The sequence below is a fragment of the Oryctolagus cuniculus genome, chromosome 21, assembly GCF_051225735.1.
Source record: "Oryctolagus cuniculus isolate XC-2025 breed Fujian yellow rabbit chromosome 21, ASM5122573v1, whole genome shotgun sequence".
NCBI lineage: Eukaryota > Metazoa > Chordata > Mammalia > Lagomorpha > Leporidae > Oryctolagus > Oryctolagus cuniculus.
Window position 1 is genome coordinate 28,239,533 of NC_142887.1, and position 26,144 is coordinate 28,265,676.

Sequence of the window (26,144 nt, forward strand, 5' to 3'; positions counted from 1 at the left end):
ATTAATCCTAAAACATTCCAGACCAAACTGGAATGATCTTTTCATAAACTCAACAACCATGAGCAACTGGTTCTGTGATCTCGCATATTTGGGGGAAAGACTATCTAAATCAAGAATTTAAACAAGGTGCCATTTCCTGCTTAGCATATACAATCTATACTAGATGATGGAGCCAATTTCCTGGAAGACAAACGGTCTGCTGAAAAACTTCTCTTCTCACAAGTGGTCATTTAAGTGTCTTCATTTTTTTTTTTTTTCCTTTAGAAACATTTGTTACAAACCCAACTGTTCAGGCTGTCCTTCCTAAAGATGAGAAAGTCGATACCAAGACAGTCCAACTTTGGGCGATCCAAAGAGCAGTCTTTATTGGATTCCTAGTAATTACTTAGTTTGCATTTAGAAAATTCTCATCCAATCAACGAAAATCACATTCTTCTGGATTAGCAACAAATATTTCACTGATCTCAGTTCTTCAGTACAGCGTGCTAGTCATCCAGTGATCCATCTCCCGCCAGTGGTAAGTCCCCACAGAAGAGAAGGGCCAGGCTTCCTGGGGGAAAGGCCCTCCACACACCTACCAAGCAATGTTACTGGCGACCTCAGGGGCACCTGTAGGATACTTACGAATTTGTGTGCAGATATTCAAAGGTTAGCTGAGCTCGATTCAGACTGCTGTAATTTGTGAAGGCCATGACGGCAATGGGGTCTTCAGTCTTTCACCCACTAACTGGGAAATAACACTTGATTAGAATACAGATTTTTGCTGGGATTTCTTCCAGGGAAGGTTGAGGTGGTGCACCTTCAGGCTACCTAGTATCTACCGAAAATATGCTCAGAGCTGTCTTAAATGGCAATTGACCTCTTCTTGAAGCATACTTGAATATTCTCGATGATTGTGATGTAATATTTTGGAAGGAACTTTACGTCATAAACTGGTAGCCGAAGGAGCTGCTGGGGTTAAGTTTCGATCGCTCGATTCCAATGATTTGAATCAAATGTGGCTGGTTCTTGATTAGGGAGCCTATTACCGCTCCATCTTCGCGGTCTTCGAGGTGGGTTTTTTTTTTTTTCTTCTCTCCTAAATTTTCAGCGACGAAGACTTAGCAATCTGGAAATTTCTGTCCTAACACTGAACGCTCACTCATGTCTTCGCCACCAGGACGGTCGGAATCTTTAGACAGGCCCTAAATCGGCGAACGCCACGTCGACGAAGTGTTCAATGGTGCTCGGGTGCTCGTTCCGGCTTCACCACCTCCCAAATGAAAGAGCTCTCGGGTGGTGGCTGACCGTCTTGGTTGTTGTTTTTCTCTCTCTCTCTCTCTTTCAAAGCCTGAACACACCCAGCTTGCGGCCCGGCCACAGTCTCCTCTGGCTGGTGTGCCCAATTACCTCACAACGCCCGGATAAACCTCACAATCTCCCCGCGCGAACGGCCTCAGGACGCCAGCGCCCCTCCCCCTCGCGCCTCGGACAGCGTCTGCAGGCTCTCGGGCCCTGCCCGGGCCTCGGTCCCCGGGGCCGCCGCCTCCCAGGCAGGCTCAGTCCCAGCTTTCAGGGCAGTGGCGAGCGCACCACCCGAGCAGGCGTTGCCCGGAGCTCGCAGCAGCCTTTGTCCCCTCCCCGCGGAATTGGAACCCGACAACCGCAGCGCGCTCTTGGAACCATGTGCTGCCGCCGCCGCCGCCGCCGCCGCCGCTGTCGCCGCTGCTGCCGCCGCCGCCGCCGCGACCGCCCGCGCGCCGCGCAGGATGTGAGGATGACAGGACCCGGCGCCACGAAATCTGGCGTTCAGGGCCGCTCTGCTGCCTCCGCCACAGCCACCTCGGCCACCGCTTTGTCTTCACCAAGGCACACAGCCCCGGCCACCTCGCGCACTCCCCGACGCCCCAAACCCCCGAGGCCCCCGCGGTGCATCCCGCCAATCACAAAGCCGCAGCTCCTCCCGCCCCCGCCCCGCTGTCCCGCCTCCTGATTGGCGGGCAGCGTGTCCCCCACGTGACCGGATCTCGGCTGGCCGGTCCCGCCCCTGTCACGTGAAGGCGCGCTCCTCTCTTCCTGCTTTCCTGACCCTCTCCGCCATTTAAAGAAACAGTACCGGGGGCGGGCCGAGCGACGCAGCCGGGACGGTAGCTGCATCGCCGACCGGAGGAGCCATCTTGTCTCGTCGCCGGGGAGTCAGGCCCCTAACTCGAAGAAGCCCTGGCGCGCCCTCCCCCCCTCCCCGGTCTGGTAGGGCGAAGGAGCGGGCGCGCGGTCGATCGAGCGATCGGTTGGCGGCTCTTTCTCCTGCTCTGGCATCCAGCTCTTGGGGCGCAGGCCCGGCCGCCGCGGCGCGCGCCCGGTGGCCGTTGGCGGTCGCGCCGCGTCTTTCTTCTCGTGCGCAGAACTCGCGCGGCGGCCTATGCGTTTGCGATTCGACGAGGAGTCGTCCGGGTGGTCGGCGGTGGCGGGCAGCTGCTCCGCCCCGCTCCCGGGGAGGCGGCGGCGGCTGCGGCGGGATTTGGCGCGGCCGGGGAGGCAGGGGTGGCCGGGGCGGGCCTGGACGCCTGGCGCCACCCTTCGGGGCCTGCAAGGACCCAGCTTGGGGGGCAGGAGGGGGCCGGAGGATGGTTGGTGGTGGGCTTTCTACTCTGCCTTTTTCTCCTTATGCCGCCTTAGTGCGGGGCGAGAGCTCTGGCGGCAGCTCCGGGGTGGGGAGTCGGGCTCCGGAGTCGGAAGAGCTGGGTTTGTTTCCGGGCCTAGCGACCAGCTGGCCGAGTGACCTTAGGCTGGGCACTCTGTGATTTGCGCCTCAGTTTCCTCCTCTGCCCGTCGTGTGGGATTGAAAGGCGCTTTGTAAAAATGCAAAGCGTCGGTGTACGTAAAGGATGATCATTGTGTGTAATGTGGGTTGTTTTTTGTTTTGTTTTGTTTTGTTTTTTTGAGTTGTAAGAAAACTTAGCAGTTGGCCTAATCCTTGGATGTTGAACTTGGGAACCTTGGATTGGAGCTGGAGATTCCCCAGACTCCCTGGAATTGTGTGCAGAAATTTGTGGAGATGGGCAATTTTATTTTATTTTTTTAAGGGAATGATGATCCACCGCTAGCAAGTTTTCAAAGGGGGTTATGACCTAGAGGGCTGAAGAGCGACCACCACTCTTTGATGCCAACAGGGAGGAAACTGAGGCCTAGATGTCATTTGGGACCCTTCACAACCGATTTAAAGCCCCTGTTTGAGTCCCTGGGATATGTGAGCTGTTTCTATGCATAATGGATATTTGGGGGTGACAGTGCTCCCCTGCTTGGCTTCTGTTCTGAATCCTGTCCTTTCACCATGGGGTGCCTGGAGGGTAGCTAATGCCTATGGTACAATGGCACCCGACGTAAAGCAGCTACGGTTAGGAGTGGGTGCGTTCGCTAGTATCAAGAAGCCTATTTAATCTTGGGCCCAGCAATTCTTGGTGTTCTGCTGTTTATACTGGTGCCTGATTACCTTTCCGACTCCCTTCGTTGACCATTTTTCATGACTGTTGTTTGCCATCCGTTACCTGCTCCTATATTGTCTCCCTGGTCTGCGTGGTCGGTAGTGAACAGGCTTATTTTTTAAACAGTGCTGCCGAGCCCAGCGAATAATGGTGCACGTGGATCTTTTGCAAGCGGGTTCCCTGGAACACACTGAACCAGGCATGGGAGTCCTGAAGATGTTTGGGGGATTTTCCTTATTTAAAGTTAACCTCTGAAAAGTTTTGTTAGAACTCCTGCTGAACTTCAAAATCACTAGATTTGGAAGTGATTCAAAGTTTAACTTTTCCTTGGCCTGCCTTGTATTCTTATTGCTTGTGTGATAATAAGATGGCAGAAATGCCAAGTTTTGCTTCTTTGTTAATTGTCAGCTGCTTTTTATCAAATTCCAGGCCATTATCCAGTAAACACTAAAAAAAAAAAATGTTTGAACAGTTGCGTTTCAAACATTTTCACTTTGTGGAGTGGTGCTTACCAAGTGGTACAGCTCTTAAGCAAGTGAACATATTTCAATGTATTTTGTCTGATTAGATATTAGCCAACTCTGCTGTTCAGATGTCTGAAAAAAATATCAATTGACTGTTGCCTTTACCTAAAGGGCAGAGACAAAATTATGTCACTTCCAGAGAAATGACTGTTTCGGAGGAAAATGTGTTGGTCTTTTTGCTCTTTTGTAATTAAATCTGGACGTACCTCAGAAGAATCTTGGAAGTGTGGTGATAAGGTGCTTTCCTCAGGAGAAACGAGGGGAAAAAGCAACTGGAACTCACAAGCTTGAAATTCTGTGACAACATGAAATGTCCAGGATTGGAATTCGGAAAGGTTTTTGCCACAGTCTGAGCAGGTATCGCTCCGTGTAGCCGCAGCCAAGGACTCCAGATTTGTCAAGAACTTGACCCCAAATCCAGAAGAGCTTGTCGGGTAGTGACAGGAGCTCTGGAGGTAGTTTGTTTTGTTTTGTTTTCCTTTTTGGACTGTTGACCTTGCTGTGAGAAAAGAGACAACGACTGAGCAACACTGCCACCAGTGCTGTTACTGGGAATTAGAAGACCTGAGTTTCTGTCCAGACTCGGTGCAAACTGATGACACTCTATCCAAAGTGAATTACGGTACTTGCCATTTTCCAAGCTGCCTTAGTCACCATTTTTGCACTTTTGTTCATACTGTCTTCTCCACCCTGGAAATGCTCTTCTCTGGTTCTTCACCTGTTGAAACTCTGCCATTTCCTCAGTCTCCACCCCAGATGCTCTTGTCTCCATGACTCTTGCCTTTAATCACAAAGTTGTCTTTCTGGTAACATGCTGTTATATAGCTTTTATTTATCTTTGCCTACAGAACCTTATTTGCATGCATTTACTCTTCACAGATAGCAAACTCATTGAAAGCAAGGGCTGTTATGTATATCTTTGTGCACACATACCACCACCTGCAGTGAAGCATTTATTTCAAAGGAATTGAGAGAGCAGAGTGCCTTAGAATCAGCACTCAGTGTTTCTTTACTTGCTGTGTAATAACTAAGATGACTCTTCATTGAAAGAAAAGTCACTAGATGTGGACCATGTTTATTTCATGTTTTATTTTTCAATTATAAATATTAAGGTCTAGGGAGCCCTTGGACATAAAGAAAAGCTGATATGTTGAACAGAATATTACATACAGAAGTGCCTGAGGACCAAGGCCTTATTTCCTCCTATTCAAGATGGAATCTTGGTGCAAGTGTTTGCCACAGCTGTTAGGAAAAGGCTTGGGACACCCAAATCCCATATTAGAGTGTCTAGGTTCCAGTCCTGGCTCCTTTTCCAATTCCAGCTTCTACTAATACACACTCTAGGATACCTAGTTGGGTCCCTGCCACCCATGTGGGAGACCTGGATTGAGTTCTCAGCTCCTGAGCATATAATAGAAGATTGAACCAGCAGATGGGGAAGTTTGTGTGCTTACACTTTTCTATCTCCCTTTCTCTCAAATGATATTTTTCAGATGGTAGCGTTTTCAGAAAGTTAAGTGCAGCTTTTAAAAGCAGGTTATAAACAATTTGAGAAAGGCATTGGAAAAGAAGGACAACATCTACTTTGTTGTCAATATGTAACCTTAAAAATCTCACTTTTTGTGCCACCTTTGAAACCACTTTTTCCTCTGCACCAACTAATGTCCAGCAGCCTGAATATAATCGGATCACTCCCCTAAGTATGAGGTTTTGGGCAGTTCCTGTTTGCTGAGTCCTTGAGACGGTTTGTTCTCAGGAGTCAGGAAACAATCTTTGCCACGGAACCCTTTCTGTTTTTATTATCACTGATTATTTGTTAGGCTTTTGGGTGTTTGGGGGCAGGGGGATGTCAGTCACACTCCACCCCAATTACCATACGTCAGTTTCTAAGCCAGGGTTGTTGGGAAATAATATCTGTCAAGCCACTAAGGTGCTGACAGTAGACTCACCTCAGAGTGACAGAGTCTTGGGTTTGTAATTACACACATTTGTTGTCTTACCTATTTTGTCCCTGCCCCTTCTAGTCCTGTGCCTCCTGATTGCTGAGTGTTCACGTGGACCTTCTGATCACCTTCCTCGTGCTGTTCCATCGGCCCACAGATCTGGTACCTGGATTCTTGCCCATAGTGATTTCTACCACCTTACTACTGATGAAGACACCATTCCAGTGGACCACTGTGATCCAGGAGGCGTGCAGCCATCGTGATGTGGCCTTTACCTCCACTCCTGTCCTGTTCTACCCAGATTCAGCACAGCCTTTTATAGTCAAGAGTCAGAGTCCTCAAGCCAAATAGCTGAAGCTATTTCATCACAACAAGGGCCCAGTTTGTTCCATGAGTATGCATTTCATTTCTTCAGTGAATGCCTTCAGAGACACATAAGTTTGGATCAGGGGATTTTTTTTTTTTTTTTTAAGTTGTCAACGCTATCTGAAGAAAGGCAAAATGTCTTTGAGAATGGCATTGGACCACATACCACAATCTCAAATGACTGAAGTTCATGAACCGTCTGGGATCCCCATCAAAGTCACTGGACTCTGTTCTTTTTCTACTTCAACTTTGTTGTAGCCTACTGAATAAGAAGGCAGATATTCTGACCCATTGGGATCAAAACAGAGGCACAGTGAACTCCTCATAGCATCTTCTTTGGGATTACTCAGGAACCAGAACTTTTCACACAAATATAAGAAATTCTGCCAAGGAATCCCTTTACCAAACAGCATCTCACAAGGCTCCAATCAGATTCCAGAAAAGGCCTCTTGATACATCAAGGTAGAACATATATGGTAATCCCCTCTGTTTATGTATAGCACTTTACAGTTTTAAAAGCACTTTTACATATGCTAATCTCACTTATCAAAATGACACAATAAATTATAATCCCTTTTTTAAATGAGGGAATAGAATTGTAAAGGTTAAGCAGTTACCCAAGGTGGCACAGCTATAAAGTAGTAGAGGCCAGGCCTTCTGACTCCTAGTCCAGTATTCTCCATAGAATTAACTTAGCCTCACCTTTACCTGCAGTGTTAAAATGGTTGGAGGTTAAGATCACCTAAAGAGTTTCTAACTTTCTTTTCCAGTACCTTTAATCAGACAAAATTTTATAAGTGTAATCATGATAGCTGCTTCTAGACCAGAATCTCGTTCAACTTGCCTGAGATTTAGAAGTGACCTCTCGGTGGTAGATTGTTCAGTCAAGAAGGCACATACTCATCTGATAACAAGGATATATAACATGAAACACAAAGCTACTTTTAGATCTATTGCCTGTTTTCATGGTCTCTCCAAGGATGGCCTAATCAATTGGGGATCCCTATTCATATTATATATGTGTATGGGGTTTTTTGTTGTTTGATTTTTTTATTTTTTAAAGAGTCAGTATTCCAATCACCATGAACCTATCTGTGGTCCTATATCCCCAAACTAGTATTTACACAAAAATGAGCCATCTTTTTTTCTTTTTCTTTTTTTAGAGCAGTGGTATGTGTGTGTGTGCATGTATGTATGTGTGTGCGCGCGCATGCGCAAGTTTTGTATATATCATATAGAGAGCTTTCTGTTGTCCGTTGTCCAATAAGGTGGTAAAATGTGTCCCTTTTCCCAGTCAACAACGTAGCAAAGTGAATCAAATATCTCAAAACTTACAGCAAAGAGTCCCATTTTGCTATTTAACCCAGTAAGTCATAAGTTTAATCATGCACAGAATAGTGTTTTTTTAGCATTCCTTTTAACAGAATAGGAAAACTGCTTTAAAGCAGTGTAGCCAGTGTGATTATCAGCAGATTGCCCTGGAGATTCTGTAATATACAGAGTATCATTGAACATAAACACACACACCCACTGTATCATGAACTGCTTGAATTGGTATGTTCTCAGAGCCCTACATCTTGGCTATTACCTTATTTTCTGTGAGGAGAACCTTTAGAACATTTCTGGGGCTGCCTAGGAGGGAAATGGGACAAAGTTAACCTGCCCCAAAACTGAGCAAATTCCATGATATTTAACAGTATATTTCTCTGCCCTTAGATTTGTGCCATAAAGTGTGTTCATGAGGGGTGGATAAGGAGATTCAGAAAGGGAAGGGAGAAGCTAGAGAAAAGGATAAGAATGCAGTACTAGAATTGAGTTGTGGCCCACTGAGGTCTTAGCATTGCTTGAAGAGAAGTCATCCATCCATGGACTTCTTGAAGTAGTGTTTGCAAAGAAATGGATCGATTTTATAACTTTAAAAAAAAAAAGTGCTGTAACAAAATTAAGCCAATAGTCTTGTTTTCTGATAGTCATTTAAAAGCCAACTTCAAGCAATTAGAATTTATAGCAGACTTAAGTTTTGATTCCATCAACATGTAATGTGGTCCACATCAGGGAGAGAATGACTAGGAAGAGTCCTTGGCTTACCACAGGCTTTGCTCACACAGTTTCTGGTTTCTGTGACCTATTTTTTGTATTTCAGCATTTTGTGAACAACTTATTCTTAGATCATTGGTTTTCCAAAGGCTTTGTAGCCATGAAGCCCTTTGAATGAAAAATGTGCAGAAGCCCAGAGTAAAAGTGAAGCTGTTCTGGGTGAAGCAGTGAAGCAGTGAAGCAGGAATGGGGGCCTGAAACCTGCCAAAAGCATCTTTACCATCATGGTGACACCCAAGGGGACTTCCTTGGGTACTCTTCAGAACACAGTTTGAAAACCACTGCCCTAGATAACTTGTTGACCTGAAAGACATTGTGATGTTTTCTGTACCTCTACTCAACTTCTTGTCCACTTGATGCTGGACTTTCTTAGGAATACTTACTGTGTGCAATCTTGGAAAAACTGCAAGAAGATGGGCATGTCCTTGCCCCCCCCAACCCAGAAGTCAAATGACCTACAAGTGGTGTGAAGTCAACCTAGATTTAACAGCCCAGACGGATTTCCAGTGATTCCTGGAATTGGATATAGCCAGATAGTGTCTTGTGTGTTCCTTACACTGAAAAACTCACCTTATTGAACTTTACTCACAGACACCGGATGTTCTAGTGGTACTTGCAGTACATGATTGAAGTCTTGATCCTCCAGGAAACTGCATTGAATCTGATGCCTCGTCGAGGCCGTCTTAAACCAGTTTATACATTTGACCTCTCGTCGTCAGCCATAGTACTCTACTTTATGTGCAAGAGAGAACCATGACCGATGAAAGCAGAATTGCAATATTAGCAACATTTCCTAAAGGGACTTCGTACCTGATTATCATCCATCATTTTACCAATCTACAAATTGCTATGATTCAACCAGTGGCAGTTACACTGCTACTTATTTTTTATTCCGTTTAACTGCTGTTTCCAAGATAAATGAGCTAATTACCTTTTAAAAACAAAGGCCAAAAACAATTCCTCCATCACTGGTGTATCTGCATATTCTACAAAATTGTGACTACTCGAAACTGCTGGTCCTCAAGAGACAATCTTTGAATATCCCTTCTTGTATGTGTGATTTAAAATGTACATTTGGACTTCCAAGATGAATCTTAATGTCTGGTAACATCAACTATACATGGGTAGGAATCAGTGGAGGAAGGCCCTTTGACCAAGCCATGATACTTAATTACTGGTCGTTTCTAAATAGTGTATTGTCCACCTTCTTGCTGGAAACATAGACTGACTTGAAAAAGAAATCTGCAAAGACTGCAGCTAAGGATTTTATCAGTAGACACATCCTTGTGGATGTTTTAATGGAATCACATCTGTCTCAGTATTGTCATTTTATGCTGATTCAGAGTGACTGCATTCCTTGCCATGGAATACTCAGGCATTAAGTCAGCTTATCTGTTTCTGCAGGAAGGATTCAATTAATGAACTCCCAGACCAAATCATGTTGAACAAAGACTGATCTGTGTCATGAGAAAAATTACATTCCTTTACTCACAGTCAACCTAAGGGCCAGCTATCCTCAGCTACTATATTGAATGCACTGGTTAAATGTTGGGAATGGTTTCTTTATATCCTTTCTCCTAATCCTCTAGACTAATTGTTGATTATGTGACTCCATGAATCATCAAGCAAGGCCTAGGTCTGGTTGCTGTAGACTGCTCAACCTCAACAAATGAAAATAAAATTTGGATGACTAGCCTGCTTGTATATACAACTCTTATTTGTAAAGAAGTTCTCTATAGACTCAATTTTCTACTACCTTCAGATTATCAGCTGTTTTTCTTCTCTGCTTATTCCTGTACTTTACAAAAAAGTGATCTTGATCTCTACCAGTCATTCCCTCTAATCCTGTCATACTCAGTCAAAATCAGAATTTAAGATAGGGATGATCATCTACTCAAGGGTCTAATGTACTAATGTATACTGTGCATAAGAATTGGTGATTGGAAAAGCAGAATACCTAAAACTTAAACCAGTGGAGCTTGCCTAGTATCCTCATGCCTCAGAGATCAGCTAACCTTTTAATAGCACCATTCAACCAATCTGAGGCCTTGATTTGCTTGTAATATTCTCAGAGATGGGCTTACTTAAAGAAAATGAAGACTTGATTACCAAAGAAAGTAGGGCCAACTTTGACAGATCTGGCTCTGCCAACCCTATTGCTCCCAGATGTAGCATAGATTACTAAACAGAACCTCAAGTCTGGATTGGAAATACAGCCTTCTCCTAAGCTGAAAGTTCCTGGGCAGATGAGCAGGAAAATTAAAGCTGCTGTACCTGACTGGCCCATTAAGATCAGAAAAATGTATCCAGAGTAAGCCCTATGAATTAACCCTGGAGTGCTCGGGGTAAAGACTGATTTACAGAGCTTCATTATTTGCCTGTTCTTCCAGATAGTCTCCTGGCTGTTGGTATGGCTGGCCCTACTGAAGTTAAACTGCTTGTCTATTTACCCGACTCAGCTCTTACCTGCCATTTTTGACATGTTGCTGCCATCAGACTGACAATGAGAAGACAACAGCCTGTTTCAGCCTATCTTGTGCCCAGTTCCACCAAGAATTTTTGAGTACAAACAACCCACTCTTCACCCCACGAAGACATAATGTTCACAACAGGAAAGACTATGTTATACATTCCTTGACTTTTTTTTTTTAAGTGCAAAGTAAACCTCTATACCTGTGTGTGATTGCTTTCAGCACTTGGACTCTCTTACACCAGATCAAAACCAGTGTCTGTGTCTCTGCTGCAGTGGCACAGAGATGAGTCTGAATCACCAGTCCTTTTAGAGCTGCAAGTTTAACTTGGCAAAAGACTTAAAAGAGCACAAGAAAAGTTTTTCCAGTTTATCGTTGACTCAGATAACCTCCCAAAACTGTTTGCCAGTTGGAGGTTAGTTGTCCTCATCAGCAAGACAGTTGGGTTCTCAGACTCATGAACAGTTTGCTTGTGTTGGAACTCAGTGCATCTACGGTATGTTACTGAAGATGATTCTTCCCTTCAGATGGACTACAGGCATCCTGAAGAGGGACACATTTGTCCTTCATGGGTTTGGATTTTTTTGCTGCTTTTTTTTTTTTTTTTTTTTTTTCCAGAATTTTATTACAAAGGAAGAAACAGTGCCAGTGTTAACCATTCACCTTCATGAGCAGAGTTTAAACCTTTTCAGTACCTGGTCTTATCCTGGACATCAAGTTGTTTTTAACTGCCCAGCATCCATTCCATCCTACTATAACAACTCCTTGGTGTTTCTTGGAACCACCTCTTCAATTTGCATCCATGTGGTTTAGACAGTCTGACCCAGTCTTGAGCTTTATAGGTGGATGTCTGATTAAATCATCAAAGTTCATCTCCTTGACCATAGTCATTGGTTGAGGAATGTTCATGTGACTCAAGTTGGTCCAGTGATACTCAACTCTGGGAATTTTATTGAATTGTGGAGGAGAAACTCTCCATTGAGGTGCTTTAGTTTGGGAGGATGAAAACAAATTGAACAGGGCTTACCATGTTGAATGAGCCAGTCAGAGAATGAAACCAGTGCAGAGGAAGCAGAGCCAAAAGTTGGAGAGACTTGAGTCCTGATGACAACATTAGTGCCCCCTGGATCCAACTGTGCCTGAAGCTAGTATATCCCCTGGACTTTCCAGTTATGTGAACCAATAAATATCCTTTTTTGCTTAAGTTATTTTGAGTTTCTGTTCATTTCAAATTGAGTCCTGGCTAATTTGGTATCCACTCAATGCTGAAACTTGACAGACCCAAATATTTATTAAACTATCAGCCACAGTGACAATGGAATATTGTCCAAACAAAAATGAAACAGGAACTGAGAATAGTTACTACAGAAACATTAAAAAATTACATATTAGAAAATAATAAAACCTAAATGTCCATCAGTGAAGGTTTGGTTAAGTAAAGATGGTTCAGCCTTATAAGAAGATCTACTTATCTGTTCAAATGAAGGAAGTACATTTATTGTGTACAGTCAAGGAAAAAATGGTCATGAATGTTAAATGAAACAAGGTACTGATAGGAAAGTGTATAGGTGAACTCATTTAAATGTGTTTGCCCATGTTTATAAAGGCATCAAAAATCTAATGACTTTGGAACAGTGTAGATTACATGAGGCTTTCAACATTTCTGTATTTGAATATTTTACACTCCCAACATTATTTTTAAAATAAAGAATTTCTTCAATTTAGTGCTTACTGTTTGACCTTGGCAAACTTTGAGCCTGTATTGTACCTTTATATCAAAGAATAGTAAATACCTTTGTCATCCAGTACTCAATCTGACATTGCTAGACCTTTTTGAAAACTAGAGCTTAGTAGTTGTCCTTAATTTTGTTTAATAGTATCTCTTTCAAATGTCTGAGTGAATGTGGGCTGCTGCTCTGTGACCTGAGGAAGGAAGGGAGGAATAGCGGTTTATAGCAGCAGTACAATAATGACAGAGCCCCCCCCCCCCATCATTTCATGTACCTATTAAAGGCAAAATTGGAGAAACAGGTAGCTGAAAAGCAGTAGGGCTATTTGAAGTAGGTAAAGAAGGCCAAGACCGTTGAGTTGGGGTAGTTGCTTGGATTGCATTGAATAATGTTAAGAGAATAAGCTCACACCTAGAAACTTACCTGTTGATACAGAATAAAATCCAGGGCCTTTACAAATTCAGGGTGAATGAATCCCTTTGACCTTGAACCAAAAGTAGTATTTGGAAATTGATTTCCCAAATTGCAATTACAATTTTAGTTGGAATCAGCATTACAAAGGTCTCTGTGAAAGTATTAACCAGAAAAACCAAACTGACTTAATAAGTGTTGATAACTGGCAGGATTCTGAAGACTTGAAGAGTACCAACCCCAAATACCAAAAACAAAGGTTTGGGTCACCCCGTTGTCAAAAATCGGTGATTGAAGGGGGGAAAAATGGAGAATATGAGGAGGAAGAGAGAAATACAGTTGCAATCTTGTAACATGTTGCAAAAAAAAAAAAATCTATAGCATTTCTCTCATTTCTCCTAGCTTGCTTTAATTTTATTTCCTGTCTCTTTCCTCCAATCACATTACTCTACTCTTTCCATAACCCTGACAGAAGTTTGAGCATGATGAGTTAATCCAACCAGATTTCCCATCCTTTGGAGTTGAGCCATTCGATGGCCATGTCTTCACTAACAAATTTGGATATGTTGGTGATGACTAAAATACACCAGTAAATCCATAAGGTTCAGGTTATTCTGATAGGGTTAAGAAATAGAAGATAATGAACATCAACCAAAAAATCTTAGACTTGACACTGGATGTAATTAGCTATCATTAGCTATTATATATGTATTAGCTATTGTTTTAGGTTACCTCCCACTGGGAAGGAGATGTATCTGTTTTCTACAGTATGTTGGGTAGAGGTATTATAAGAAGTTCACATCTGCATAGTGCACATTGGCCTAGCTGGTGTCTTCCCCCCTCCCCATCCACTTCTCTGAGAATAACACCTCACCTTTTCTTTGGCATGCTATCCTTCCTTGATGCCATGTAATCCCAGCAGACAATACTCCCATAATACTGTATGTTAGTGGCATATGTGAGGCTCTGAGCTGGCCACATTTTCCAGTTTTCTTGAACTTTAAGCTTTTCCAATTTTTGCCAACTGCCTCATCTCCTTCAAATTAAAGTAACTGAGTGTCCAGTGTTGTGTAGCTGGTGAAGCTGCCACCGGCAATGCCAACATCCCATATAGGTGTTGGATCGAGTCCTGACTGCTCTGCTTCCAGTCCAGTTCCCTGATAATGCACCTGGGAAAGCAACAGAAAGATTACCCAAGTGCTTGGGGCCCTGTACCCACGTGGGAAATGTGGATGAAGCTCCTGGCTCCAGGCTTTGGACTGGCCCAGCTCCAGCCATTGCAGCATTTGGGCAGTGAACCAACTGTAGAAAACAGGTGGAAGATCTCTTTGTCTCCGTCTCTCTGTAGTTCTGCCTTTCAAATAAATCTTTAAAAAGAATAATAAAGTGGCTGAGTCGACTGTTGCATATGGCTGCACAGGATAACCCCTATACAACTATACAGAGTCCTGTAGCCAGGGTTGGTTTTTGTTACCTACACTCAGAAGACCAACTGCATCAGTGTCCATCCTGATGGACATGCCTTAAGCCTTCTTATGTTGTAAACTCTTAGAAAAAAATCTGATCCATTCCCATGGCCTTGGTTTCCGCCTGAATATTGGTGACTTTGAGGTCCCAGCCTTCAGATATTTCCTGAGCTCCAGATGTGTACCTGTTAGCTTGATGTGCCATACTTGATGAATGCAAAGCTGCCCACACCCAACATATTTTCTCCTCCAACTGCTCTCCTTTCAGTATCCCCTTTCTTGATAAATGGCACCACTCTCTCTACCCTGCTTCTGAAACCAAAACTTGGGAGTTATTCTTGAAGCTTTCCTTTCAACTCACCCCAGGTATCGGTGTCATTAAATTCTCTCCATGTTAACAGATAACGCAGCAAAACTGCTTCTGTCTCTCTTGTCCAAGAGAAGATCATCTGCTGCTAGACTGTTAGAATGCCTTTCTTGGTTCACTGGCCCTCCCACAGTCTGTTCACTGAGCAGTGGAGTGGTCTGTGACACACAGATCTGATTGTGTCACTTCACTGTATAGAACAGTTTAAGAGTTTCCATTATTTCAGAAGAAAGCCTACTTGGCTCAGAAGGTTCTTCTCTACTCCTCAAGCCTCGTCTCACCACTTCAAACAGAAGCAGCTTAATTTTGTATATTGGAATTTCCTGGAACTTGTAAGAAGGGGAGAAATTTCTGTTAAAAAGAAAAAAAACTTGTGAATAATTAGGAACAACCCAGTAAATGACTATTGATACAAGCACTACATTTTCTTTAATATTTACTTCCATGAAGTTTTCTTCTAAATTATATTTGAAATACATGACAGCAAAAGTGTGATCCCTAGAGAGCAGTCACATCCTTCAGAACATGTACAAGAATACGTAGCAGAAGGACTACAGATTTAAATGTTAAAATATTCAGAAAATACTTTAAGAGGTTTTTTATAATCTTATGATGAGAGGTCTGCATAAACAAAACAGAAAACCTAGCAACCATAAAGGAAATCATAGACATGTTTGACTACATAAAACAGATCTCAGTTCCATAAAAGACGTGATAGACCAGGGAAATATTTCAAACATAAGCAACAGATTCTGGATAAATTTCCCAAGTACACACAAAGTTCCTACAAATTGGCAATACTGTAGACTTGCATTGCCTAATGACGGGAAATGGCGAGGAATAGGTCCTTAGGGGATTTCATTGTTGTGCAAACATGGAGTTGCTTACACAAACTAAGCTATGACATCACTAGGCAATATAATCTGAAGAGGACCACCATTATATATGCAGCTCATTGTATGGCACAGGACTAATTGCAGACCAGTTAGTGCTTGCTGTGTGCTAGGCATTGGTCAGGGCACTTTCCGAGTATCTCATTTACTCCTCACAACCGGATGTTACAGTAATATTATCCTTATTCCTTATTCTTCCTTAGCTGCTTTACAGCTAAGGAAACAGGTTCAAAGGGATAAAGGAACTTGTCCACATCAGACAATAGGTGATGTAGCTTTGACTCAGACTGAAGTAGTCTCATTCAGAGACTGTGCTTTGAACCATGATGCTGTTCTGCATTCTGGTAAACAAATGAGAGAGGATCATCTGTATATATGATCCACAAGATGTAAATCAGAGGAATAACCAGGTACCATTTTTGCCTATTAATATCAGATGCTCTTTTAAGTATAAAAGTAAAATGATCTACAGTGCTGGCAAAAATCAGGATAAATTGAAATTTTGGTGCATTGTCGACAGCAGTGTGGATTCTTCAAATCTTAGAAGGAAATCTGGCAGTGTTGATTACAATTTTAAAGGCTGTTTAACACAGCAGTCCTGCCTTGAAAACTACCTCAGAGAATTAAAAATCCCGAGATGTGAGGATTCCAGTACGAGTTTACTGCAGCATGTTCTGTGGTCAGCAGAGAAATGGAAACAGATGGAGAGTCCTATCAGAGGAGATAGTTGAATTGGTTTTAGAACAGCTATGCTATGGAGTCGTGTACCACTGTTCAAAAGAATGCTATCTCTGGCTCTTAAACCTGTGGCATGTCCATGAGGTACCTCTTAAGTAAAAAGAAAACAGATTATATGATAACCTTTTTTTATTAAAAAGCAAATAAAAATGTGCAAATGTGTCTAAACAAGCATGAAAGGAAAGCAGAAAGATGAGCCAGGTTATTGTGGTTGAGACTGAGGATTTGAAGAAAAGTCAGTACTGACAACACCAGCATTGTTTCACTGGTGAGAAGCACCTGCCTCCCCCCCCCCCCAAGAAAGTTTACCAATTTCTATGGAAAATAATTTAAATATAATTTTAAAAGTAACTAACTTGGAATTTTTCATTAGAATATATACTAAAAAGGGGCACAAAAAATTTTTTTAAAAAAGGAGAGCAACAAAACTTAAGAATTGGTTGAATCTTTTGTATTCAGAGTTGCCTTTTGAAAAACGCTTGGTTTCCAGGGCTGGAGTAGTACAGTGGGTTAAGCTGCCATCCTTTCTGAGCTGTGGTTCGACTCCTGGCCTCTCTACCTCTGATCCAGCTCCCTGGTCGTGTGCCTGGGAAGGCAGTGGAGGATGGCCTGAGAGCTTGGGCCCCTGCCGCCCAAGTGGAAGACCTGAATGGAGTTCCAGGCTCCTGGCTTCAGCCTGGCTCAGCCCTGGTTGGGGAATGAACGAACAGATGGAAGATCTCTCTGTGCCTCTCCTTCTCCCTCTGTAACTCTGCTTTTCAAATAAATAAACCTTTACCAAAAAAAGAAAATGCTTGGTTTCCAGGTGACTAGTCCTCAAACTCTGGAGAAGCCACTCCTGCAGCAGAGCAAACCTTTAGGATGCCACAGCCTGGAAAAGATTGTTTATCTTCCATTACGTATTCTTCCCTGAATAAACACATGGTCCCACTTCCCTGGCAGAAAGATGGGTGTAACCCACTGTATTAGGGTTCTCCAGAGAGCCAGAACCAATAAAGTTTGTAGAAATATATAAGGGGGGTCTGTTAGGGAAATTAGTTCAGACAAGTATGGAGGTTGAGAGTCTCAAACCACGTGCAAGCTGGAGACCCGGCATGCCAGCAGTGGGACTCACTCCAAATCCAAAGGCCTCTAACACGGGGAAGCCAGGGGCAGAGCTCTCAGTCGGAAAACACTGGAGAAGGAAGAGTTGTTGGAGGTTCTGGGGTCCGAAGGCCAGGAAGCCTGGAGTTCCAACGTCGAAGGACAGGTGAGAGCTTAGGACCCAGATGGACACATATATTTGCCTTTTCTGGTTTTTTCTCCAGGCTGATTGTACGGTGCTTGTCCACACTGAAGACCGATTTCCCCCTCCCCGTCCACTCAGACTCACATGCTAATGAATAAACCTGAATAAAACCTCACAGCCATGCCCAAAATAATGCTTTACCGGGTTTTGAGGTATTCTTTAATCCAGTCGAGTTGACTAAAATTAACCATCACACCCACTGACTAAATTGTAGCCAGTGTGACTAAATGTGAGGGACGTGCCCTTCAAAAGGAATATGGCCACCTCCTTCCTCCACCCATTCTGCTTGCCAGAATGTGGACTCAGTGGTTGGAACTTGAGCTTGTCACAGTTACACCAGGACAGAGGAAAGTGTGTGCAACTGATGATAGGACAGCAAGCCAGAAGAAGCCTAGGTTCTGGGTGGATGTGACATCACCGTGCCAAGCCTGGACTGTTTACCTATGGGCTCTGTGTATGAGATGCACTTCTATCATCTTCACTCCATTGGTAATTGAAGTATATTCCCTCAGAACTGAACCTTATCTTTCCCACAAATAGTTTGGTGGAAGCATTTGTTAGGAACATGAATGCCACTTCCTCTTTTTACTTTTTTTTTTTTACAGGTAGAGTTAAACAGTGAGAGAGAGAGAGAGAGAGAGGTCTTCCTTTCTGTTGGTTCACCCCCAAAATGGCCGCTATGGCCAGCGCACTGCGCCGATCCAAAGCCAAGAGCCAGGTGCCTCCTCCTGGTCTCTCATGCAGGTGCAGGGCCCAAGCACCTGGGCCATCCTCCACTGCCCTCCCAGGCCAAAGCAGAGAGCTGGACTGGAAGAGGAGCAACCAGGACAGACTCCGGCACCCCAGCTGGGACTAGAACCCAGAGTGCTGGCACCGCAGGAGGAGGATTAGCCTAGTGAGCCGTGGCGCCGGCCTTCCACTTACTCTTAATTTTATACTTCTGAATCAACTTGCGCCCCAATAGGACTCTTAATGGTCGTGCCCTAGATAGAAGACTGATGGGTCATGAACAAGGCATGAATCTCCCATCGTAGCTTGACGAAGTGAGTCCTTTACTAGCTAGGTGGCTCTCCTTTGTGCTCCCAGAATCTGTCTGCTACAAACACCTGCTGCTTTTGTCTGCCCAGCATTAATCCCCACTTTTAGATATGGTTTAGATATGGATATATCCACTATCAGTGCACTAACTACCCCTGGTTCTAGGGGTGAGGATACAACAGACAAACTTAAGAGAACACTGTAGCCCTTTGGTCTTGGTGGTTGGACAAGGAGTGAGTATATAATATAAACCAAGCCAAGGGGCCAGCATCACGGCATATTGGGTAGGGCCACCACCTGTTGTGCCGGCAGCCCATGTAGTTGCCGGTTCAGGTCCCAGCTGCTCCACTTCCAATCCTGCTCTCTGCTATGGCCTGGAAAAAGCAGTGGAAGATGTCCCAAGTCCTTGAGTCCCTGCACCCGAGTGGGAGACCTGGAGGAGGCTCCTGGCTCCTGGCTTCTGATTGGTGCAGCTCTAGCCATTGCAGCCAATTGGGAAGTGAACCAGTGGATAGAAGACCGACCTCTCTCTCTGCCTCTCCTCTCTCTGTGTAGCTCTGACTTTCAAATATATATATATATATATATATATATATATTGACAGGCAGAGTGGACAGTGAGAGAGAGAGACAGAGAGAAAGGTCTTCCTTTGCCGTTGGTTCACCCTCTAATGGCCGCTGCCGCCAGCGCGCTGCGGCTGGCGCACCGCGCTGATCCGATGGCAGGAGCCAGGAGCCAGGTGCTTTTCCTGGTCTCCCATGGGGTGCAGGGCCCAAGCACTTGGGCCATCCTCCACTGCACTCCTGGGCCACAGCAGAGAGCTGGCCTGGAAGAGGGGCAACCGGGACAGAATCCGGCGCCCCAACCGGGACTAGAACCCGGTGTGCCGGCGCCGCAAGGCGGAGGATTAGCCTAGTGAGCCGTGGCGCCGGCCAAATATATATATATATACACACACACACACACACACACACACATATATCCTAAGCCTGTGTGTGTGTGTGTGTGTGTGTGTGTGTGTGTATCCTAAGCCAAAATAGGGAATGGGGAACATTTCCTTCTATTTTTACTCCATTGAATTCCATATGGTTGCAAGCCTGGCACTATTGGCTGCCATCTTGCCACCACAAGGAGTTTGCCCATCTGAAAATGGAGGTTAAGAGAATCCTAAAGACGTGATTGAGCCCTGGTTCCAATCATGTCTAGACATTTTTGCAACCCAATAGATCCAATTTTTGCTTATTCAGTCCCACTCATCTTCCCCTTTTAACAATCTTCCACCATCCCAGTTTTTTAGCTTATTACCAGCACCTGACATATGGTAGCTGTTTAGTTAATAATTAGATCAATTTGTAAGAGGCAAAAAACTGGCTGGTGCTGTGGCTCACTTGGCTAATCCTCTGCCTGCAGCGCCGGCACCTCGGGTTCTAGTCCCAGTTGGGGCACCAGTTCTGACCCGGTTGTTCCTCTTCCACGCCAGCTCTCTTCTGTGGCCCAGGAGTGCAGTGGAGGATGGCCCTGCACCCACATGGGAGACCAGGAGGAAGCACCTGGCTCCTAGCTTCGGATCGGTGCAGCGCACCAGCCATAGTGGCCATTTGGGGGGTGAACCAATGGAAAAGAAAGACCTCTCTCTCTCTCTCTCTCTCTCTCTCTCTCTCTCTCTCTCTCTCTCACTGTCTAACTCTGCCTGTCAAAAAGGAGAAAAAAAAAAAACATTAAAAAAAAGGCAAAAAACTTAGAACCTGTTCATTCCAGTAGACCAAGCCAGCAGGTTTCTGCACTAGCAAAGCTGAGGAGACTGGAAAACAGCTTCACCTCTCTGAGCCTGCCTAGTAGAGGAGTTCCCCAATGCCTGTGAGCATTCGGAGTTGAGATGAGCACAGTGCTGGGCACGGTGTCTGACATGCAGTAACCCCTTAGTAAATGGTAGCTTTTGGTAATATTGTTACCTAGATGCAGTCTCATTGATGAAATCTATCCTTACCCTTATGTTTCAGAGCAGGTGGCCAGTCCTAGGAGTCTGGACACACTGCAGATGGGTGAGTGGTGGACCATCTCCCTGATGGCTTCATATTGAGGATCAGCGCTCTCAACTGCTCCTTGTTATTAAAACTGCAGGTCGGGGGCCTGGTCCTTTATACCCGCAAGAGTAAAATTTGTCTCTTCAAGTGTAATTCTGTACTGTTTCAGAGGACAGAAGGTCAGAGAACCTTACAGCTTCATGCCAGATTGCCGTCTTGAACTTTGTCTTAGACAAAGTTGCTGACATCAGACCTATTTGCTAGGGCAACTGCATGAAGCCAGGTCAGTGATCTCATCAAGTGGCAAACGCTGAGGGCCCCCAAGAATGCCAGGTTCATCCTTGCCATTCTGCGGTGACAGAAGTGGAACGGGAACATGAGAGTCACGTTTGCCTGATTCAGCATTTGGCCTCTGGACTTCTCCAGTTCGGAAGATGCCCGGGACTCTTTGGAGCTAAGGAGAAGATGGTTTGGCCAGTGAAAATGTTCAAGTCTCTTCTGGGTGGTCCTGGACTCAGAAGCCATCCTCAGAGCACTGGATTGGGAGACAGGAAGACCATCAACCAGAGAACTCAGTCATGAATATTTGCTGACATGCCCAGAAGACAGTGGCGACGGTCCTCAAAACAGCTGTCAGCTTATGTCGCGTCCTCAGAATACATGTCCGGAGTACACTGTGAGTTAACATTTAAAAGCAAATCTGCTCACCAGTGTCTAGCACAATTGCACTGCAGTATATTCAGCATGTATTTTGCAATGTTTATTTTCCAATGTGAGCATCTGGGTTATACCACAGCTTCGGAAAGTGTATGACAAAGCAAGCATGAAATCAGAATGTCGAGCAATGCATAAACAGAGAGAGAGAGAGAGAGAGTGTGTGTGTGTGTTACTGCCACCACTGATCTCAAACAGCCCAGGAAGGCAGCCCCAGAGGCAGGGCCAGAGTTGGGGACTCAGTAAAAAGCAGCTTGTGTTAGGAGGGCAACAGACCTTTTGCAAGTCCTGTAGAGAACCTCGGTAGAGTTACTCAGCTTCTTCCATCCATTTGTGGCCCAAAGCAAGCCCTACCCACCACAACACTTGCACATGTGGCATGTCTAACTGTGGGAAAGCTCAAAGGAGATCGAAAGTGAACATGGAGAAGTTTCGAGAAACATCAAGTCTATAATAGCAGGCATCCTTGGCTGCAGCCAAGAAACCAGTTGACACCAAGTTGTTCTTAGCACTTCGCCAAATGGATTGCTGTTTCTTCATGCCTGGGAACCCAAAAAAAGAACAAGGTTTCTGGCGATATTTGTGGTTCTTTCCCATACGGTTCTCTTTTAAGGCAAAGAGCCCTGCTCCAATAGCACTCTGTCCAGACAGCCTCCGAGAGCCCGTTCTCAGCCACGCGGACCTGGCTTGTGGTGACTGGGTGCCTTTGATTCGCCTTCTGTGCTTGTCTTTAGGACCTAACAACCTAAAGAGGAGTGGCAGAACCTGCTTGTCACCCTCCTTCCTCACCTTTCTCATCCCCGTGTCTACCACTTGGAAAACTTGAGTCAAGCGTCCACGTCCCTACCACATGGCCCCTGCAGGAAGCCACTTCCTTTTACACACGTCTGGGCACCAGGAGGTCCTCACCACTTCTCTGGCCCTGGCTCCTTCCCCTTTCTCTAATCCTAAAATAACCACTTTCTCCTACCCTTGTTGTCATATGGAGGAAGGCCACTCAAGATCTATCACAGTTCATATAACATACAGGGCTCTTTCTTATATGGAATCTTCACATGTTTCTTACATGAAAATGTCACGTGCAGATTGCTACCAAGAACTGGGGTTAAGATGTGTTATACAGGACAAACATGTAATTTGTGGTGCCCAGTGCAAAACGAAAGTGTGGGGCCCCTTGTTAAAAAAAATTAGGGATTTTGGGTGCCGACGCTGTGGCATAGTGGGTATAGCCACCACCTGCAGTGCTGGCATCCCATATGGGTGCCAGTTCAAGTTCTGGCTGCTCAACTTCCAATCCAGCTCTCTGCTATGGCCTGGGAAAGCAGTGGAAGATGGCCCAAGTCCTTGGGCCCTTGTACCTATGTGGGAGACCTGGAAGAATCTCTTGGCTCCTGACTTCAGATCAGGCACAACTCCGGCCTTTATGGCCATCTGGGGAGTGAACCATTGGATGGAAGACCTCTCTCTCTCTCTCTCTCTCTCTCTCTCTCTCTCTCTCTTTTGACAGGCAGAGTGGACAGTGAGAGAGAGAGAGAGAGAGAGAGAGAGAGAGAAAGGTCTTCCTTTGCCATTGGTTCACCCTCCAATGGCCGCCGCGGCCAGCGTGCTGCGGCCGGCGCAGCACGCTGATCCGATGGCAGGAGCCAGGTGCTTTTCCTGGTCTCCCATGGGGTGCAGGGCCCAAGCACTTGGGCCATCCTCCACTGCACTCCCGGGCCATAGCAGAGAGCTGGCCTGGAAGAGGGGCAACTGGGACAGAATCCGGCGCCCCGACCGGGACTAGAACCCGGTGTGCCAGCGCCGCAAGGTGGAGGATTAGCCTAGTGAGCCACAGCGCCGGCTTTCTCTCTCTCTCTCTCTGCCTCTGCCTCTCTCTAACTCTGCCTTTCAAATAAAATAAATAAATATTTTTAAAAATTAGGGATTTCAAGATGGTGACAGCGAAGCCTTTTACCAAATGTGAGGCCCTTCTGAGTGTAGGGACCTTCTAAGTGTGAGGCCTTGTGTGACTGCTCAGATCATACGCCCAGGAATGGGTATTGGGGGTCCACATCACTCAGATATACCCTTTGGTTTGTAGTCTAAACGCACCCACCGACCCCACCATGCCACTCTGTCTCCCAGCTTTGGCCAACATTCAGTGTCACTGCAGTACTTAGCAGTCACTGTTACTTATTGGAACTTGGAGTGGAACAAAGTCTCTGCCTCTAGGAACTGTGTTAATACTCAAAGTACTCCAGAAAATGAAAACCAAGGTCCCTTAGTCTGCAGGAGGTCTTCCAGCCTGGCTTCTAACCAAAACTCCAACCTCCAAACTCTACCTCCTTTAGCCTGGGAAACAATGGTGGATAAGAATAGAGGCATTTTAGCCACTCAAGCCAGGAGATTTTGAACAAATACTCCTAGAGGCCATTTATTAGACACACTTAGTATGGCCAGACATTATGTTCTGCAATTTGCATGAATCACCTCACTTGGCATGTTGCTGGTATGACTCTGTCCCGTGGCAACAATGCAAGAAGCTTCCTATACCTTTGTTTCTATTGGTCACTTAGTGCCTCCCTAAGTCAGCTTGCTCATACACAGCCTCACCCCCAATCATGACTCTTCCTGATGCCAGAAAACAGGCACCTGCCCTGGTGGTCACCACATGCAGGCTGCTCCACCTGTACACCACAGTCAGACCTGCTTTTTTTTAAATATTTACTTATTTACTTGAATGGCAAAGTTAAAGAGAGGCAGAGAGAGAGATCTTCCATCTGCTGGTTCACTCCCCAGATGGCTGCAATGGCTGGAGCGGCGCCAATCCGAAGCCAGGAGCCAGGAGCTTTTTCGGGGTCTCCCCTGTGGGTGCAGGGGCCCAAGGACTAGGGCCATCTACCATTGCTTTCCCAGGCCATAACAGAGAGCTGGATCAGAAGTAGAGCAACCAGGACTCGAAGCAGCGCCCACATGGGATGCTGGAGCTTCAGGTGGTGACTTTACCCTCTACGCCATGGCGCCAGCCCCCAGAACTGCTTTTCTTGCTGGTGTCTGGGGACACTAGACCTGATGACACTATTGGAATCCCCTTGGGAGGACTTACTTAAACCTTGCCAGTCCCCACACTGGCCTACAGAAGGGGGGCTCCGCATGTTTTCTAAGTGCCTCACATGTTGCCTAGAAGTTTCTGGAATTTCTCTGTGGAGTTACAGCCAATGCCACAAGTTTGAAATGTGGTGGCAGCCAAGTTCTAAGGTGTTTTTCACCCACTCCTCTCCAGTGATCCATGCCTCCTGATGTCCACAGCTATCATTGGTTGGGGCTCTGCCATAACAAAATACCAGACTGGGTGACTTAAACAACAGTACTGGAGGTGACATCAGACCAGGGTAGCCAGGCCCTTTGGTTTCTGGTGAGGGCCCTCTTCCTGGCTAGAGGATGGCTACAATCTCAATAGGTCTTCACTTGGCCTTTCCTTGGAACATGTAAGACAAGGAGAAAGAGACCAACTCTGGCCGGCGCCGCGGCTCACTAGGCTAATCCTCCGCCTTGCGGCACCGGCACACCAGGTTCTAGTCCCGGTAGGGGCGCCGGATTCTGTCCCGGTTGCCCCTCTTCCAGGCCAGCTCTCTGCTGTGGCCAGGGAGTGCAGTGGAGGATGGCCCAAGTGCTTGGGCCCTGCACCCCATGGGAGACCAGGAAAAGCACCTGGCTCCTGGCTCCTGCCATTGGATCAGCGCGGTGCGCCAGCCACAGCGCGCTGGCCGCGGCGGCCATTGGAGGGTGAACCAACGGCAAAGGAAGACCTTTCTCTCTGTCTCTCTCTCTCACTGTCCACTCTGCCTGTCCAAAAAAAAAAAAAAAAAAGAGAGAGAGACCAATTCTACTGGACCAGGGCCCCAACTCTATGACCTCATCATTGAACCTTAACTTCTTCCTTAAAAAATAGCTCCAGGCCGGCGCTGTGGCTCAATAGGCTAATCCTCCGCCTTGCGGCGCCGGCACACCAGGTTCTAGTCCCGGTTGCCCCTCTTCCATTCCAGCTCTCTACTGTGGCCCAGGAGTGCAGTGGAGGATGGCCCAAGTGCTTGGGCCCTGCACCTGCATGGGAGACCAGGAGAAGCACTTGGCTCCCAGCTTCAGATCAGCGTGGTGCGCCGGCTGCAGCGCACCGGCTGCAGCGGCCATTGGAGGGTGAACCAATGGTAAAGGAAGACCTTTCTCTCTGTCTCTCTCTCTGTCTCTCTCTCTCTCTCACTGTCCACTCTGCCTGTCAAAAATAAAAAAAAAAATAAAATAAAAATAAAAAATAGCTCCAGATGCAGTCACACTGTGTGGTGGAATGAGAAGGCCATGCCAAGATGGCCACTGGCATGCAAGCATCAATTACTCAGGAATGGCTTCGAAACCCACCTAGCAACGGAGCCTGCCTGGCAACAGGCTGTGATTGGATGGCTTCAGAAACTGCCTGGCAACAGGGTGTGATTGGTTAGGGCATAGACCGCCCCTTGACCAGATTGGCTGCCTTGGCTATTTAAGCTGCTGTAGCAACTGAAATAAATGAGCCTTTAGGCTGCTTGCCTCTGGCCTGCTTTCACCCGACTCCCAGGGCCTGTGTGGTGACTCTG

The 26,144-nt window shown here is 45.7% G+C and overlaps 2 protein-coding genes across 3 annotated transcripts in view; one reads left to right on the top strand and one right to left on the bottom strand.

The window, feature by feature from the left end:
* The window catches only part of MORC2 (MORC family CW-type zinc finger 2), a 41,750-nt gene extending 39,911 nt beyond the window's left edge, over positions 1 to 1,839 (bottom strand). For both annotated transcript variants that reach the window (XM_051826524.3, XM_051826523.3), the window contains exon 1: positions 625 to 1,839. In XM_051826524.3, coding sequence (XP_051682484.3) covers positions 625 to 692 — 68 coding nt within the window. In that variant the 5' untranslated portion in view covers positions 693 to 1,839. The remainder of the gene's footprint in view (positions 1 to 624) is intronic.
* Positions 890 to 12,073, top strand: TUG1 (taurine up-regulated 1). The gene is made up of 5 exons (XM_089323563.1): positions 890 to 900; positions 1,818 to 1,995; positions 2,087 to 2,126; positions 2,198 to 4,610; positions 6,013 to 12,073. Exons 1-4 carry the CDS (start codon positions 890 to 892, stop codon positions 2,656 to 2,658), a joined length of 690 nt encoding a protein of 229 aa, XP_089179689.1. The 3' UTR covers positions 2,659 to 4,610; positions 6,013 to 12,073.
* Positions 12,074 to 26,144: the final 14,071 nt, after the last annotated feature.

Coding starts and splice junctions, on each gene's coding strand:
- TUG1 (XM_089323563.1), top strand. Junction 1,996..2,086: donor GCGGGCAGCGTGTCCCCCAC/GTGACCGGATCT, acceptor CGCCATTTAAAG/AAACAGTACCGGGGGCGGGC. Junction 2,127..2,197: donor CGAGCGACGCAGCCGGGACG/GTAGCTGCATCG, acceptor AACTCGAAGAAG/CCCTGGCGCGCCCTCCCCCC.